General features: G+C 44.0%; 1 protein-coding gene and 1 long non-coding RNA gene across 6 annotated transcripts in view; one reads left to right on the forward strand and one right to left on the reverse strand.

Moving 5' to 3' along the window:
• The window catches only part of fli1 (Fli-1 proto-oncogene, ETS transcription factor), a 30400-nt gene continuing 11088 nt past the window's right edge, over positions 1-19312 (forward strand). Inside the window, exons 1-5 of one of the 5 annotated variants that reach the window (XM_042063637.1) lie at positions 1-143; positions 2908-3020; positions 11135-11346; positions 11980-12131; positions 13110-13313. In XM_042063637.1, coding sequence (XP_041919571.1) covers positions 2949-3020; positions 11135-11346; positions 11980-12131; positions 13110-13313 — 640 coding nt within the window. In that variant the 5' untranslated portion in view covers positions 1-143; positions 2908-2948. Of the gene's footprint in view, positions 144-2907; positions 3021-7367; positions 7534-7601; positions 7874-7940; positions 8263-11134; positions 11347-11979; positions 12132-13109; positions 13314-19312 lie in introns of those variants that run through there. The other 4 variants (XM_042063638.1, XM_042063639.1, XM_042063640.1 and 1 more) reach the window with 4 other exon arrangements.
• The window catches only part of LOC121683806, a 9290-nt gene continuing 6083 nt past the window's right edge, over positions 16106-19312 (reverse strand). The window contains exon 3 of the long non-coding RNA XR_006022916.1: positions 16106-16125. This is a non-coding gene — a long non-coding RNA (uncharacterized LOC121683806). The remainder of the gene's footprint in view (positions 16126-19312) is intronic.

Genomic DNA, 19312 nt, shown 5'->3' on the forward strand with positions numbered 1-19312 from the left:
CATTCCCATTCATACATCCTCCTCTCCATACGGCTTCTCAAAATAACTTACTGTCATCCATGGTAACGACTTTTGTTTACGGGACTAATTTTAAAATTTGGGACTAATTAAAGCGAAAGACTCGACTGACAAAATAGGGGCAGGTGAGTGACAAAAGAAACGGCTTACCAATGTCAAAACGCTGTTAGCCTTCCTAAGTATCCTGTGTTGTGGGTTACTATACTTAGAATGAATTGAAGTGTACAGAGATAGTTTTGTTTTGAACAAATAAATTCTCTGCATTAAGCCATGTCATATGAAATGTCATATTTGTGTAGAGGAAGTAGGCTACGTCTGTGCAGCGTGTCACTATATTAGATTTGTAACGTAAAAGCTTCGTTTTCCGTGTTATTTCGTAGACTTTTTTGTGAAAAAAATGATGGTAGATGTGTTTTTGAAGTTTCAGCATTGGTTGAAGCTGGAATGCAATGGCACGGCAGAATGTAGGCTATTTATTCGAAATAATCGTTTTGGTCTCGTTTATGATGGATAGCAGCACTCTGTCGTGAGAGGTAGGATGCTTAAAATGTAACACTAGAGGCTCTCGGCCCACGGTCTGTCTCAGAGGAAAGTCGGCGCAGTTATTTAACAGTCCTCCCGAGCCTCGAGCCGCCTAATTGGGTACAGCTGCGGAATTCTATGCTCTTTTACCGTTTAGAAATTGGATGCATTTGGGAAAGTTTATGAGGCGAACCCTGCCTATGCCTGCAGGAGCCCAAAGTCTAACACAGTACCTCTCTGCAACTATATATATTATGTACCTTATAAGCCTCTAGAATCGTTTATTTATGTTACAGGTTGGATGGCAGAAATGCAGAGGCTTCGGTTTTGCAATTAGATTTGTAACAGTGCCAATGTCTTTTCTTTTTTTTTAATTGGGGGTGGGAGTGGGTGGATTGGTGGGATGAATGAAATGAGAAATGTAAACAAACGTTTATTCTGAACAAAGTTAGCCCATCCGATCACTTAAGGTTTTTGAAGGAATATTTTCGATTACTACGCTACATCAATATGAGTACATATTTGTACCCCCCCTCCCCCCTTTCCTTTTGCATTGGAAATATATGATTGGGAATATGAATATCTTATACAGTAGCCTAGCATAGGTTATGTGGTCATAAAAGCCTAAAACAAACGTGTTGTCTGTAGTAGTCTGATGTATTTCAAAGTTGGTTGCTTTAGTGGATATCTGGAATATTTTAGATGTAAAATGGTCAAATGTTGTCATTACATGTTAGGTTGCTACATTTATGCATTCTTCATTCATTCTTCTACTTTGTTAAGCCCACTGGTGTTTTGTAGTCATGTCTCAAACACATCTCATGGATGTAATAGCTTATAGGCTACTTGATCCTTTATGGTCTGCAGTTTTTAAAAATGAAGAAGCCTGCTGTAGCATTGACTGATGCTGTAAAGCTGACGAATCAGTTCCACGCTCAGTCTGTTTTGCAACAACTTGCCTGTAAGACTGAACCATGTGAGCAGTGTAGTAGTTGTGGTGAAGTTTAGCCACAGCAGCAAATAAAACGTCCGTTCGTTTACATGATTCATTTAGTTGTGTTTTGTCAAGCAGATGACTTATTTTCGTTTCTCTGGCCTTGTACGGAATGTTAAATACTGCTAGTGCAAGCCTGTTCATAATTGCAAAGCGAAGGAAGGGCTAAAGACACCGTCCCCGAGGTGCCCTTTCACCCCAGACTTTGTAAGCTGCGCTTATTAAAGCGAAAAGTGCTTCAATATGTGCTTACCCTCAGGACTAACAGAACAGGGAGCTGGAGCTAGAACTTTAGCACAGCTCGTTTTTATTCCAGTTGAAATCGACCAATCCTACCATAACACCTTCATGTGAGGAATTAATAACCATAATCAGCAATGAAGTTAGTGATTTAGCGGTTGTAATTACAAAGTTATAACAATAGGCTACTTGTATCTAGTTGTGAAATATTAAAAAACAAATCGGGAATTAATATTTAATAACTGCAACTCTGTCTATGTAGAGTGTTCTAAATTCCCTCTAAATTGAGGAGCTTGTTTACAAAAAGGTCTATTGAGTTGCCAGAAAAGGTGAATACAGTCCGTGTGCGTGTATTTTAATAGCCAACATCAAGTGTTTATGAACCAGTGGCGACCCTTGCGTTCTGTTTTGATGGAAGTGCATGGTCGCATTTAAAGGAACGCAAGGTGTTTCTCGTGCGTTATTGCTCCCCTTTAAGAGTGGATAGGCAGAGAGTTATGGTTTGGACTTCAACTGTTTGCTATTAAGACAGGAAGGGGATGCCAGTTTGTTGTCCAACGTTATGAAAGAAAACTTGCATTGTGCACAAGCTGCAAAAATATGCAGAGCTACAGGAAATTGCAAGGAAAGCCAGACGTCCAATGGTGAAGAGATGGCCTACGCCCATCAATGAATGAATAAAAGCATGAATGAATGGATGAATGAATCTCCAATATCATATTATTTTATATGAATATGAAGTTTGGTTGATTTGCCTATCCACTGTTGGTCTTTAAGATAAACCGCTATACTCATTGTTGGTCATAGACCTATGGCAAACCAGTTGGGATAATGGCAAAACTGATAGGCTATGGATCAGCGTGTGGTAACATTATATGCCTGTCTTTAAAAAAAATGGAACCAAAAGACCATCCATGTCGTAAAGGATTTTAATATAGGCGGCAAATGTCTATAAAATGAAACCAAGATCCTAAATATCTTTGTTCCCTGAGTTTCGTGTTGATACCTAAAGCATGTGTTTCTGTATTAAGATGGTTGCAGTTAAAAAAGTAACATAGCCTACACAGAGGCGTAGTTTGTGATATCTAGCATACATAACGACTTTATCTAATTAATGATACATTTTTTTTCAGGGGCGTTAATCGGCAACTTCACATTTCCGGCCTTTTGTCCAATGACAATGTTTCAGACCGTCCCTGATACATCGTCTTACGTCAAGGTAAGACAGCATCGTCCCTACGATAAGGTAATGTTGGATAACAAGTTGGGCCATTAATTATTGTTCTTTTTTGTTTTCACTGACTATTCGTTTTAAATGACAGTATTGTAAAATGGCAACTTGGTTTTCAAGAGACTGTTTTGCATATCTTGGGAAACATGGAAATTATGGAATAAAAGACTGGTTGCTAAATCAGACAATGTGATCATACAGCCTATAAACAACTTTTCAGGCTGTCCTCATCTTTAAATCATAATAAACACAGAAATTAGGGGCTAGATAAAGTTTTTTTTTTTTTTTACATGATCATGGAACTTCACCACTGCAACTCTTCCCTTGGTTGATTTTTTTCTTTAGTAGCCTATTGTATTTTTGAACGTTTCCATTTTCCTTGAACCAGGTAGGTTTATCTAGCAACAGGGAATATTTACACAGTCTATTTATGTCAAAGACAACACTGTCATGCAATATCCCATATCATACTCCTTCAGCTTATCCACTCGCGTGCATGTGGACGGCTCCTTGAAAATGAACTATTGTGCCTGGCAAAGCCATTCATTATATCTTTACAATCAACATATTTTCCAGCAGTGACTTGTTATGTTATGGAGACGTATTGCCCTCCACATAAGGGATCTTTTCATGCAGTCATATCATTTTTGTTGCTCTCCAGAAAGGCCGAGTTTCGGTTTGGGCACTGCGTTTGAAACTCATGAACAGTGTCTTATTTGTTTCGGGGGACACTGGGCTGCAAAGGAAAGTTTTAGAAGCACATTTTCATTGAAATCGTCTTTAACTACCATTTGAAAAGCCAGCAGACCGTCTTCTGTCAACAAAAAAACACAATCTATTTTCCTATTTATTTTGAATTGAATTATATATTTTTTCTAGATGAAATGTTGGAATAAGTATGCGCATCATTTCACCGTGTAATATTTAGAAATTATACAAAATGAAAGTGAATTCACTATAAGTAGCCTAACCAGAAAACAAACAATCCCCTATGTGAATACCGTCTTAATCATATTCTTCTTTGTCCTGTATAGCGAGAGGGATATTGGTGTGACCCAAGCACGCCTCAAGTCCAGTTTTAGAGAAATATTCTGCTTCATTCAAGCGAATCCACGGTTTAGCTGTGGTTTTGTTTGGTTAAGGCCAGGCGAGACTCGGGCTCTCCAATAAAAATAAATCTCAAATTAATTATGGCCTCGAGCAAGGGGCCAGACAGTTTGGACTTGTGTGCAGCAGTCTCCGTTTTTGCCTTCGGTATTTTTACTTTGGCTCTGTCTGTGCCCAGGAGAGGGGAAGGGGCTTACTAGAACTCTCAAGTCTAATGAACAATCTGAGAGGCGTGATCCATATCAGTGCTGTGTCGTGGTTAAAATAATATGTCTAAAAACGTTTGTCACAAGAGTGAATTTATTTGACTTCATTACGGTGTTTAAGTTTGTCACCATCAGGCCTTTTTTTATGTGGTCCATGTAAGCAAAATATTAGTACTGGATGTTACAAAACCAATTAGCCTACTAGAATGAAATAATAATAATAATAATAATAATAATAATAATAATATATTATTGTTATTATTATAGGCCTGCATGTAGCCTATGACTTGTTCTTTGCCAATTTGAAGTCGGCCAGGAAGCCTTTGTTGGCCTTGTCGCGAGCTCTTGCGGGTGACGAAGAGTAACCATTTCAAAACCCAACCCAACCCCAGTGGATTCCACCCACTTCACTCCGTTTCCAATAGTGTGGGGCTACTGGCTTCCCACAGGTCGTGGTTGGAAGAAATGTCTGGCTGTCAAATTCCAGCGTCGAGCCAGATGTTCTGTGGCTCGCTGTATAAACCAATGCGCCTCTGTTTATTGGCCTTCGAAAATGTTTGTTACCAGTGCATTCATCATTACCTACAAGTGCATACGGATTAGAAGTTGTAACACCTGGTATGTAGGCCTCTTATATGACCAGTTAGAGACAGCATAACATGAATTAAGCTTGAATTGCAATGTTCTTCTATGATTTCAATAGTGAGTTTAAACTGATGGCAAAACTATACATCCCTATATAGCCTGTAAGTATCTCTTCTTGCTGGGTTGACTGCAGTTCATGTCTGCTGTGTATGTCAGAAAACTGTCATATCAATACCCTATAATTAATATGGTTCTGAGAGAGATCTTCTGCCCTTTCGTTCATGAGGCTGATTATGGTTGATTTTTGGTGGCTGGTTGTCAAACCACATAAACACAAGAGGCCATGGTCCATCAAAACATTGGTTACATTCAAAAAAGTAGGTAGGACTGTGGAGGTTTAAAGAAAGAAAAAACAATATTTATGGGTTGGATATCCATGCCTGTCGTGTGCTATTGAAATCATAGTCAACATCTGCCACAGTGGAGAAAGATACAATGGCAGACGTAGGCTACCTAGTGAAGCAAGTCTACTTTGAAGCGTTTTTGGAGGGATATATTTAAAGATTGAAAAGTTATAAGGTCGTTGGTTACAGCATCTCTTTCATCGCACAACCTCCCTTCTATGTATGTAGAAACCGTCTCGCCGTTTGGTCCCAGATAATGTCGTTTTAATTAAAGCAATAGTGCACCCTCAGCTCCCCCTCTAGGGAAACACATGTTTCGACCCTTAAGACCTCCCCTCCATGAAACGGTATCACTCTTTCACAAGGAAAAATATTTTACCTTGGATGCAAAATGCCTTGGTTGCAAAATGCCTTGGTAGATTTTACACTGAACAATGCAGTGCGTAAAAGCGTAAATGCATACACATCCACTGACAATTTCTTTAGAATCATTTTGGGCATTCAATGTATATAGGAACCGAACAAGGCACCTCTTTTGTAAACAGTTGCACGATTTACCTGAATGGGTCTATTATATGAAAGTTGGATGAATAAAATTGCTTCAAAAAGAGGATTGTAGGCCTACTCTGCCCAGAGTAAAGAGGCAGCCTCTAAATGGTTAAACAAGGTGTCTCCCTTAATTATGCTGCGCTGCGCTAGCCTCAGGCAGGAGAAGCCTTGACCCCTAGCAGGATCCAGATGTGGTGGTCTCCAGGGGGGCTCTCCCCCAGCAGACCCCCAAGTCGTGAGCAGACAGGCCGGGCCGTCTGTCAGTCGCGGCGGCGCAGGCTCTGTTTCGCCGAAGTGCAGCCGCTCCCTCAGGCACGGCCCTCTTGGTCTGGGGTCTGGTCACGTTCCGCGCTGGCTCCATGTCTAGCATCTGCGCTGAAATAATGCGCCTGAATTGATGAGGGCTATTTGAGAAGGTAGAGAAAACGCATGGGGGTGGGGTCTGCGGACATATAAGCATTGCTTGTGAGAGGAAGAACGTTTCTCTGTGGAGTTAACAAATCCTTTCTATATTGCCCCCGCAACATATTCAATTTCAGCATACCACGAACTTATAGTAACAGCAGAATATTTCATAACAGTGATATAAACAGCAGTAAAGTCATCTGCAAGACAGATAATTATCATATGAATAGCCTACTTTTAATCTGTTGATGAGTGGTTGCAGTTACCACATAAAATCATAATGGAAGATGAGCATATGCAGCCTTTGTTTTCTTTTTCAACTTTTTTCAACTCGTGCGCCGTTTTCCCATGCAAACCTAGAGCATAAATCTTGGAAGTGTACAATCCATCATATTTCACCCCCGTGCTTAATAGCAGACGCACACGTGTAGAGCAGATCCGTGCAGTGCCGTGTCTGGGGCGCTGCGGGCTTGGTTTCATTAATGGTATTTCAAGGGAACTACAGAGCATTGGACGTCCTCTATAAAGGCTAGATCGCCCAAGTCTCCGCCACAGGTACCTTACATTTGTATTTCTCTCCTTTGATTTACAGGTCTTTAATCTACACTGTCAAGGAGGACATCTGTCGGCCTTGAAAGTTATATCTCTATATCTTATCGTACATTTGCCAAGGAAACTAGTGCCTGAGGAGAAAATACAAATGTTAACTTTGCAGTCGTGTAATTCACGTCAAATTGAAATAGACATTAAAGCTCTGTGAACTAGCATGTTAGAACAAAACAGCAAAAAAGTTGTAAAATGTTCATATAATCTTGGCTGTCTTTGATTGTGTTATGGAAGTATTTCCGCGAAATTAAACAAAATTGAATTGGTAATTAAAATGAGAACACAGAAACTGGAATTCCTGATAGTTCAGTGAAAACAAACAAGCGAATGTTCAAAATGCAAGGGAATGGCAAGCATCCAGTAAATATTTCCAAGTACAAACATCTAAAGAGGAAAGCAACTCCATTGTTTTCGCCGCTTATCTCCTTGGGACAAGTATCCTGCTTTTTGGTGCCGTAATGAAGGCAGGGCTTTGCAGTGACACACATTGCTTCCTTCTCAAGAGCAGTGACTTCACTTCCCAAATTTAGAGGAAAAAAACCATCCGGTTAACTGTCTCTTTCTCTCCGAGACATACCGGGGGCTGGAATTAATTCAGGATCGTGTCATGTTTGGAATATTGTTGGGGTCCACTGAAAATTGCGCAAAATGGACGGAACTATTAAGGTAAGGGTGGAGGACGGGGTGTTCGAATTTGTGGAGGCTTTCTTTTCGGGAGTTGCGCCTCCTGACTGTACGGGTTGTTCTGTCGGTTAGCAGCGCAAAGCTCGCCAGTCGACTCTACTTTTACTTCTCGCGCTACCGCTAGATTTCCTTCGTTTTTCCTCTTTCTTCCATGTTTCCTTTTCCTTAACAACGAAACTCTGATGAAAGTTTGAAAAACTGCGAGGAGATGCCGGACCGTTAGATGGGATCTACTCTCGAATTTGGACCAAGCGCACAGTGACGGTAGACGCACGTCTGGGATTAAGTTGGAAAAAAATGCTATTTTGCTGGAGAAATGGATGTACGTTCCTCACCACCAGACAGATACACATACGTTACCCGCAAAACCATGGAATAGCCTATGGGATGTAGCAGAAATATGCGTTGCGGCATAAGTGATCTAGATATATGCGTGGGTTAGTAAAGATATGTAGCGTGGGCACAGCGATGTGGCTGCGCAATAGTGGTGGCACCGCGCCCGGGATCTGTTCACCATTCACGGGTCAAAACGCAGACGATCACGCCGAGCCCACCCACAATAAGTCAAATAAGATATCTGTCGGTGATGTAAAGGATAGGACTTTGTTCAGAGACAACGTCTGCGAGTGTGCATGCTATAAGTGCTCGTGCTATAAGTGCTCTAAACGTAAAGCTGCCGTGTTTTGATGATTGTGGCGGTATTTCATGAGGGTAAGGACAAGACGTGTTGTTGTGGTCAAATCATCGTATTTTTGGATTAAGAGGTGCGGAAATCACTGTTGGCATGTTTTGATCTGAATGTTAGCCGCGCAGTTCACAGATTGCTGCAAAATGGCATACGTGGTTAAACGTGTGTGAAAAGTAAAGATCATGGTATCATAGCCTGGTTTTACGGTGAATGGCCAGGTGAGGCTTGCGCCCAGAGAGCCTCGTTACGGAAATAGGCACTTTTAGCCTATATTGTAAGAAATTGCTTCAGTATCTGTCATGTTTGAAGTTGGTCTGCATCAGTCAGAAGTGTCTATTTTGTGTCTGTTTACAATCCCCAAGAAGTATGTATAAAAAAAAAATAACCTAACATTTTTTTTCGAGAGTTCCTGTGGTTAAAGTATTTAGACTCTTAGGGTGGTGTGTGTTTGGGGACCAGGGGCTCATTCGTCTTGAATATCTGATTTTCAACCACCTGTTGTGATTTCAGACAGAAAAACAGTGCATAATGAAATAGACTATACAGGAAAACAAGTCATATAAAATTCTGAAAACACACAGGCTTTCAAACTGGTTGGAAATTCCTGTAATAAATCGAGCTGTAATAATAATAATAATAATAATAATAATAATAATAATAATAATAATAATTATAATAGTAATAGTAATAATAGTTGCAAGGTGTTTTCAGTTAGCCTGTTATATATTTTGAGGTTGTTTCTCTGTTGTACTTTGTACTGAGGCCACTCATCCAAGGGAGGGGGGGTATCAAGTCATTTAGAGTTTCCTGCTCAGCACAATCTAGTTTCCCGTCAGGTTTCCCTTTCCTCCCCAAACAAAAGACAGGAATGCCTCCTGCATCACCACTAGCATGTGTCCTGGGTGGAAAGGATGAATCCACCCTAACCTACCCATATGACTCACTGGAAGTACCTCTGATAGGATTGGCAGCCACCACATATTTTATACCTGCCCCTATAGACTGCAAAATCATTTGCACAAGCCCTCTTTATTTCACAGGGAAATGTCATGTCATTAGACATTTAATCAGGTAATCCTTCCAGTTCTTGTACCAATAGCTGTGGAAATGTTTATAACACTAGGTGAATGAGTGATATTCCTTGAATATTACTGTTTGCAGTTCCAAAATATTCAATAGATCTTTTCATGGTGAAATTGTTTAGAGAAGAAAATATTCATTTAAGTATTTTGATTGGAGATAGTCTGACCCTCCAGGCTATGGTGTCTCTTCTTCTCCTCAACCTGCCTTACTATGGCTGGATAGTTTCATCAGATTCTGGGTGCAGAAGTGCCGTACGTAATCCTGGTAAAGAGGCCTTGTCTGAGCCATGCCAACGTACAGCAGCTCTCCCATTCGGGCCGTTGTTTCGCTGCACTGTGCATGTATGGAATTAGATTTTCCTATTTTTAAAACCCACTGTAATCTTGGGAAAGCATGACTGCCAATCATGAATTACATGGTGGTGGCTGATATGCCTCCGAGAAAGTAACGTGCAACAGTCATAATAGCAGTGTTGCCCTTATCTGGCACAGGCGAGGCATTCCTACACTTCTCCATACTTATCGTGCACCAGCTCTGTGGCGTGCGCCATAGTGATAGTGGAGAATGGAGATGATGTTTTGCTGGACCAGGCAGTGTTGGCGCTGCTGTTCAAATCAATGTAGTTGGTTTAAGAGTGACAAAGGTCTTGGACTAGACTCGAGCATTAACAACAAAGTCTGTAGATTCAGAAGGTCAGCATGGCGGTGACGAAGCATGACCGCTGAAGACTCGCATCATGAGTTGTCTTTCTGTGTAACTGCAAATTAGAGGAAAACTGTGGCTAAGCTAATAATATCAATCCCACCTCTATTCTCTACTGCTAGAAAAGATCACTATGAATGCTATGGAAATATGGTACTTCATGGAAGAGTGAACATGTGAGTGTGTTGCACCCATCTATCTATTTGTATAAAATGTTGTTAGCATGTTTGTCTTTCTCCTATCGTTGAAATGGACAGGATTTTTTCTATAATGTTTGAGGGACGATGATGATTGGTGCTTAGTGATGCCTCTGTTGTTTGCACGGCATGGACAGGGCTATGGGTGGGTATCAGGCTGTGGATATGAGCAGGTGCAGGTCTTGGCAGGTGGTTCTGACACAGAGAGAACGAGTGAGAGGAAATATATTTCATTCTCTCTGGCTTCGAAGGGGTTCAGTAAGGGAAGCAGGCTAAGAGAGAGAGAGAGAGAGAGAAAAGAATAGCTATCAGCTAAAAGTTGTGAATGATGGGGGAGGGGGGAAGAATGAAAAAGAAAAATGCCACCGTTTCCTCAGGCAGTGGCAAGTGCACACGCAGACGGCGCGCGTGTGTGTGAACACGGCATGGCACGGTTACAGCATGATCGGAAATCAGAGGGGGAAAAGCACTGGGTTTCAGAGGGGGCCTGTCTGTGCGTTTGTTTTGTTTAATAAAGCTACATCATTCCAGCTGAGCTGCTGCTATACAGGGGTCAACGCAGGAATGACCTCTGATGAATCATCAGGACTCACTGGCCCCTGTTGTCTTTTCCTCTGTCTTCATGTTGTTTCTTTTTTCCACAGTTAAAAACTGATCTGATGTTCAAGGCCTCTCTGAGAGCAGACATGATGACAATAATTTATGACCACATGAAGAATGACAGACACAGCATAAGCCAGAATCTAACACTTTGGATCATGAATTTCTGTTTCCTGTCAAACCTGATAGCATTTTGTAGGCTGCATATGGTTGTGCTCACTTCACAGTTGCAAGCCAGAAACTTAGGATGTGCTTGATATTAGATGTTTTTTCCCCGTTATGTCGTGCTAACAGTTCTCCCTTCTGTCCCTAGGAGGCGCTGTCAGTGGTAAGTGAAGACCAGTCCCTGTTTGAGCCTCCTTACGCTGCTGCTGCTCCCCTACCCAAGACAGACATGACTGCATCCAGTGCACAGGACTATGGACAGCCACACAAAATCAACCCCTTGCCCCCTCAACAGGAGTGGATTAACCAGCCGGCCCGGGTCAACGTCAAGCGCGAATATGACCACATTAATGGCTCCAGGTAGGACATGAATGTGATGTTATTCATGCCAGCAGCCTAAACCAATCAGTTTTCAGCTTTTGTGTTTGAGAGTGCCAGTTTGAATGAGCATATGCCTATTTTGACATGCACTGACCTATCTTTTTTCCGACTTGTGGTTAACCTGGCCATTTATGCTCTTGTTTCTTTCTATTTAAAGTCTAATAAAAAACTGGTCCAAAGGAGAATCACTGCCTTGTTATCCATGAGCTAATTAAATAAATAGGCTAGTATATTTTGGTCTTGCAGTAAAGTGATTCTGTGGCTATTACGTAGTCACTTTGGAAGGGCTGATATTGTCTAGATGCTCCTTTGTTTTTCCTATCTGACTCGGTCAGTGTTGAAATGGGCCTGAACTTTGAAACTGCTATTTGTCCTCCCAACAAATCCCTACAGTCAAACTCCAGCCTATTTAGGGGCCTATAGGTGTGTGCGTGTTTGATGCGCAGCTCATACCATCAACAAGCATCAGTCTTTGTGTCGATCTTGTACAATGCCAGAGCTCTATGGCTTTAGTTCTTAGAGTTCTTACAGTTGCTGTCTGTCTGTCTGGCTTTGATGAGTGTATGTTATAGTGATCAGTAATGCATAACCCTGTGGTGTCTGTGTGTCCAGGGAGTCCCCGGTGGACTGCAGCGTGGGCAAATGCAATAAGATGGCGGGAGGCTCAGACGTTACACAGATGGGCTATGGGAATTACATGGACGAGAAGAACGCGCCCCCACCGAATATGACCACCAATGAGAGAAGAGTTATAGTCCCAGCAGGTAATAACCATCTAATCATATGTGCTTCCAACAGATGACATTTTTATAAACATGGTCATAAATTTAGTCTTTTGTTTTATGTGCTTAGTTAGTGTGTGCTTCATTCGTGGAATTCAGTACCCTTATTTCGGCAGCTCACCTCAAAACATGTCTAATCGTCATAAATGTGCTAATTTACTATAAATGCTTTTATTACCTCAGCTTTGCTTTAGCAGGGTCATGGGTTAATATTGTGTGATGCCTTAGCTAGTTTAATTTGCCTCTGGCTGACTCGTAACAGATTGGCAGTGCAAACACGCAACATAGCTTCAGTACTGTAGACCAACTGATGCAACACACACAGTCAGCTTCAGATGTTTATGAGTGATATTTTGGATGTTTTTTTTGGGGTAATCACTGCTCTTGAAAGTCAACAATGAGTGGAACAAGTTTTAAAAACTGACTTTGAGAAAAGACAAGCTGATTTTGTTATCAGCATTAGCTTTTGTATCACAGGCCATGAATGTCGTCTTTCGTAACTGTTTTCAGTGGGACTGACCATCATTCCTATTCTTAGTAAGCCTGTTTTGGTACCATTTGTGTTTTGGCAATTTTTTCCTGCTTCACTCAACCATCTAGAAATGTCTCCCCATATTCTTAGTTTCAATAAACAGCCTGCCCTAGTAGTACAGAGGATTCAATTTATAGATCAAAATGGTTTTCCTAACCATAGTGAAAACACAGAGGCACTTCAGAGATATTCAGGGCAAGTGCAGAGGTGTATGGGGGCTTTTTCGTAAATATACCACGCCCTTCATAGACTTCAGCCTGAACTATGACTGATCCAATAAACAGAGTATACTGTATATTCTGGATAGAAACAGACTCATGCCATAGATTAATCTGCCATCTGCTAATCTCAGATTTATGTCAGTATCTTTGCCTATTGCTTAAATCGTCTAGATAACTGCTTTGTTTGTTTGCTTGTTTGTTTGTCAGATCCATCACTGTGGTCCCCGGATCATGTGCGGCAGTGGCTGGAGTGGGCCATCAAGGAGTACGGGCTGGTGGAGATAGACACAGCCATGTTTCAGACTACGGACGGCAAGGAGCTGTGCAAGATGAGCAAGGAGGATTTCCTGCGGCTCACCACAGCCTACAACGCAGAAGTCCTGCTCTCACATCTCAATTACCTCAGGGACAGTAAGTGCCACCATCATCTCACCACCACTGTGCCTCTATTTTAAGTTACATTTCTGGAGCTTTTTGTAGGGTTTTATTCGATAGGTCAATGAGTGGACAGCAAATGAGTGGAAGAGGGAAATGGGGAGTGGGTTCGGTAAATGACCTTTAGTCAGATTCAAACATGGGTACTCATGATGGGCACTGAGCCTGTTTGTGGGTATAGGACACCAATGCGACCTAGTCACTACTGTTTAAGATGTTCGAGAATGTGTTCATTTAGGATTATGATTCACTTTAAAATACCATCAGATTGACCATTACTGTTTTTTATATTGGCTGTCGACAATGTCGAGGGGTCTTCGAAATTGTGGTGGCGTTCCTCATCAGAGAGGGTTATTGGCCTTCAGGGATGTCTATGTAGTGATGAGTCAAAGACATGTTTTATCGTGTCTTGTAAGGTATCAAGGTTTCTTTTCCTTGCTCGAGTTACGCACCAGGAAGTGTCCGCTTCACATCCCGACTGATTCCTGCTTATTTCATCGGAGGGGTTTTGCTTTCTTTGGCAAAGCAGAGGCAACCATGAAGAATTTATCCCTCCTTCCCCCCCCCAACCCCCCTCCCCCCGTAGATAACCATCCTGTCCAAAACCCTCTCCCCGTCCGAGTGCCCGCAACCACATACTGCTCTGCACGAGGGGGCCCAGGTGCATAGCCTCGGGAGCCCAGCGAGGCCCTCCCCTACCCTGCCTCGGCACGGGAAAGTTTATCCCTAATTTACAGTGGAGGCAACTCCACCAATTTCACTTTCTTCATCTTTTTCTTTTTCTTTCCCCTCTTCTTGTCTTTTTTTTTTCTTCTTTCTATTTTTTCTTCCTGTCCTGGCTCGTGTTCCACCGCTCTCATCATCTTCTTTCCTCCAGTTTCTTGTGATATTTCTACCAGAGGCTGTTCTCGCTATTATTGCTTCCCATGCTTGCTACAAAAGAGCCACTGGCCAGCGCATAAAGCTCAGTAATGCTAATGCCATCTATAAGCAAACCGTCTCGGAGACACGGTGCATCTGTGCACACGTGTCCATTTTCTGGAAGCTATGTGGAAAAAGGAACAAGCGCTGAGATGCAAACCAAGTGCTGACCGGCAGTCCTCCCTAGTCGCTGCAGATTTTGTTTGCATAAATGCGGGCATCAAGTTTTGTTTGCATTAAAAAAAATGAAAAAAAAATGCAAGCACCGTGGGAGAAGTTTCAGGGGCTTTTGCGCTCTGACTGATCCTCTCAGGCCAGCGACTGTGTACTGTACGCCTGTGAAGGTCAGCCTCTGACGCCATGCGCCTTCAGACCGGCACAAGGCTGCAGCTGGCCGCCGCTAACATTATGACATACACTTAGCGCGGGTGGAGTCCCCACTGAGCTGACGATTCTAGCGGGCTCCGATGAGAGAAGACGCAGAAGAAGCAAAAGAAGTCCAAAAAAGAAGAAGAAGAAGAAGCAAAAGACGAAGAAGAAAAAAAACAGTTGATGGGCAGGGCTGTGATGTAATGGGAACTTTATTCCGTGGGTGTCAACGGTTTTCTGTCGGTGGCAAGGGCCAAGAGTGTGTGTGGAAGCTCTGCACACATAACGGGCCCATTGTACAGAGTCAGGAGAAAGTTTGGTGTCTCTCACTGCCACCACCCCCCCCACCTCCCCCTCCGTCTTTTTTTCAGAGGAGAAAAGAGGGAGGGAAGGCAAGTTTTCATTAGGGATGGTTGCCTCAGGACTTACGTGGGCTTAGGTGCAGTGCATCGGTGCTCCATCGTCCACTCTCCCTTTGATTTAGTTATTGTGTGTTTTGGATGAAGAAGAAGTGGGCTTCGGAATCCTCCATTCTGCGATTGAAATTGCCTTGGACAGCGGCCCAAGTGGAATAAAATAAAAAGAAGGGAGGAGAGGAGGGAAAACGTTTTTTTCTTTCGTCTCATGTCTTCCTGGCCAGTCACTTCGTTTTGGAGGAATATTTAGGTTCGCTGAATGTTTGTGTGTGTGCGTGTTTATGTGTACATGGGGTATGCGTATGTGTGTGTGAGAGAGAGAAGAAGAGAGAGAAAGAGAGAGAGAGAGAGTTTGCGTGTGTGTGGCGGGCATGTTTATGGAGATGTATGTGTGTGTGTGAGTGTGTGTCACAGTGAGTGAGTGAGTGAGTACGTGCGTGTCGGGGTGGGGTCTGGTCTTCGGACCCCGGGGATTGCGATTTGAAACCAAAGCCGATCTCTTTTTCCTCCCGTAACACAAACAAACACAATCAGGGACAAGCAGCAAAGCATCCAGAGCAAAGACCTCTGGCTTTGCTCACGCGGGGCCAGGACTGCTCCCAGCTTACCCGCTTACCGAGACACCGCGCCATTCGGCAGACCCTGGAAGCATTTAGTGATTACCGGCCTGCAAAGTGTCTGGTCCTGCGGCTCCCACTTGACCTGACACTGGGCAGTGTGCGTGTGTGTGTGCGTGTGTGTGTGCGCGTGTGTGTGGGAGTGTGTGGGTGTGTATGAGCGTATGTGTGAGTAGTGTGTGAGTAATCTGTGCATGTGTGTGTGTTTGTGTGTCTGCAGCGTAATCATGTCACACACATCTGTGTACATTATGCGCGTTTACTTGTGTTTATTCAAAGTCTGATTATCATTCCTGAGTGTCATTAAGCTTGTACACACTGGAGCTGGGCAGGGACAACCAAACCCCCCCCCCCCCCCCTTCCCAAACACACACACGCACACACACACACACAGACACACACACACACACACACACACACACACACACACACACACACACACACACACACACACACACACACACACTCACACACTCACACAGTCCATATGAGAAGCTGCATGGTCTGTGCTGACTCACACACTGACCGAAGGTGGGAATATGAAAGCGATGCGAACAGCAGGCTTTTCTCTGTGTATGTGGGGCTTTTGTTTCCAGCTGCAAACAGTAAGGTGGGGGGAAGGGGTAGTGAGAGAGAGAGGAGAGCCGTGGTTACACTTGTGCTTGAGTGTGTGTGTGTGTGTAAGTGTGTGTGTGTGTGTGTGTGGTGTGCATGTGTGTGTGGTGTGCATGTGTGTGATTTCGCCTTCATTGCTGGTCACTTATCCAGATTTTTATAAGCGATCGCCGCCCACTCGCCAATGTGCTTTCAATTTGGCCGCAATTTGAGAATTTGCTCAAATTAGTCTGTCGGGGAGAAGGCGGAGGACTGCTGTTGGGTTTATCGCGGCCGGGTGAAAGTCGGGAAGGTTTGATACCACATGTGCTGGATCGTGCCACAGGCTCCGAGCCCCATCGGGGATCCAGAGAGAAGAGAGAGGGGGCGAGGGTGCTGCTTTGGAGGCATCAGGACCCGTGGAGAGCAGGGAGGGTGGGGAGGTGTGTTTTATAGCTGGAGGTGGCCATGATGGAAGGCCCGACGGGTTCTGCCGAGAGAGCTCGTTTTTTCCGAGGCGCGGCAGCAGCAGGCCCACCGCCTGGATTTACGGGAAGCAGCAACGGGAGTGATAAGTCGCACTGGGGACGCTGGGAGTCCCTCGATAGTTTATGCAGACCATAAACATGTGTGCTAAGGGGGCCCTGGTGTTCACTCCCTCCCCTATCCAACCCCTCCACTCTCTCTCTCTCTCTCTCTCTATCCACTTCTCTCCCCCTCCATCTTCGCAAGCCACTCTGTCTTTCTTTCACCCTCTTCCATGTCTGCCCTCACTCTCTGCTCCGCTCCATTCCTCCCTTTCCCATTCCGCTCATAAGAAGTGGAGGCTCCACAAATGGCAGATTAGCACCCGAGTGTGGGGGTTTTGCTGAGCTTGTCTGTCGCTGATAGATATTCTGCTACTGGGCTGTGCTTTCTCTCACTGTGTGTGTGTGTGTGTGTGCGTGCATGTGTGTGTGTGTGTGTGTGTGTGTGTGTGTGTGTGTGTGTGTGTGTGTGTGTGGCTATAGTTAGTGCACGCCGGTTGGGTCATCTCGCCTTCCTTTCGGTCTGTGTGTGGTGCTGAGAACAAACCCCCCCAAACCTGGCTTCCGAGGAGTGTGAATAGTACGCTCGGCGTATTTCTAAGAGGTTGCGGTTTTTGGTCTGCGTGCCTCCCCTCTGTCTAGTGAGTGATGACAGGACTGCCCAGCCCAGGGGTTGGCATGGAGGCCATGCCCGCTAACTGAATCAAAAGGTTGTCACCCATTATTATGACTGCGACCCGAGGCATTTATTTCTCTTGGGATTTGGGCTCGTTTCTTAAGAGCAGGAAGGGACATCCGAGCGGCCATCACTCAGAGAGAGGAGCACTGGAACGAGATGCAGATGGATGGGTTATGTAATGAAACAGACTGCGTGCAGATGTGAGGTGTGGAGAAGAAGAGCTCTCTCTCTCTCTCTCTCTCTCTCTCTCTCTCTCCCCTGCTCCCGTCACATCACTGAGATCTGTTTGTTATTCTGGGGGAGAGCGCGTCCAAACAAACAGCCGAAAAGGCCAAATCTTCCACAAAAAACACATGCAGAGACACATGCAGTGTGGATATACACACACACACACATGCACACACACACACACACACACACACACACACACACACACACAGACACACACACACACACACACACACACACACACACACACACACACACACACACACAATCACACACACACGCATATTGATGTAGATACTGTATGTAGATATCAGTGTAGACAGGCATGCATGCATGTGCACACATATTGATCCTCTGATATACAGACCTATGTATGTGCATACAAAACTTCATACAAGAGTCAAGACACAGCATAATATACACAGCAATGAATGACACCTACTATACAAACACATGTAGCTGGATATACAGATACATATTCGATGCATATATATATTTAAATATATTATATATATACAGTAATCAGGCAGAGTGGTCTGACAGTTTTAAAATGGGTTTCCCTGTCCAGCTGAATAAAACGCCACAGATGAGAGGAAGACAAAGCCAAAGAAAAGGGGAAGTTTCTTTCAACCGCTTTTCACATGCCACATTTCATCCTCTCTGTTACTCCTTCCTCTACTTCTTGGCACTTTCTCTCTCTCTCTCTCTCTCTCTCTCCCCTCTTGCCCTCTCTCTCTCTCTCTCTATCTCTCTCTCTCTCTGTCTCTCTTGCTCTCTCTCTCCCTCACGCATTGGGTGTGTGGTATTATTCTTGTATGGGGGGGAGCAGCAGCGTTTGATTGCCGTGTGGGGAAGGCGTCTAACACAATGCTTGCCCTGTTCGCTGGCCTCTGGTCTGCAGCTCTGGGGGCGTGGGGGCTGGAGGTTAAAATATGTGTGCTGTAGTACCCCCCCCCCCCCCCCCCCCCCTTAAAAAAATACAAAAAAAGAGAAAACAGACCACTGGCCTGCCGAGGGGCTCCCCTCGCCTCCCCAAAATCAGTTCCTGAAGTGGAAGTACCTCCAACGCGTTCCTTATTATTCACTCTCCCATTCAGAAAAACACTGCAGCACCTTCTCCAACCTCCAATGACTCCCCAAATCCCTGCCGCGTTGCGTCGCCTCGCCTCGCCTAGCCTCGCACTCCCCTCTCATAGTAGAGAGACTGATGTTTTTCCCAGGGCATTTTTTTCGCTCTGTTTTCTTTTGCGAGCTGACATGAGCCTTGCGGCAGCTAAAATTGAGACACGGCGGCGAGACTGCTGCCTTAGGTGCCCGTGGTTGACGTCTGAGGCTGGGACTGGGGAGTCATGGTCCATATATTTAAATGAATGTCTCTCCATTTGGATAGACTTTTTAGGAGGATCTCGACAGAGCCCAGTTTGGGATCCAGAAAAAAGCTAAAATGGCTGAGCTGTTACAACAGTCTGGTCTGCCTCTTTCACAGTGTATTTTGGAGAGTGTACGCTAAGCTTAGGTGAATTATTGTCACTGATAAACAAAGGCCGTAATGTGTGTTCTCTCAAAAGAAAACAACTGTTCTTGTTCTACCTATGGAATTTTGCAGTGCCATCTTCTGGATGTT

Source organism: Alosa sapidissima, chromosome 15, assembly GCF_018492685.1.
Source record: "Alosa sapidissima isolate fAloSap1 chromosome 15, fAloSap1.pri, whole genome shotgun sequence".
Taxonomy (NCBI): Eukaryota; Metazoa; Chordata; class Actinopteri; order Clupeiformes; family Clupeidae; genus Alosa; species Alosa sapidissima.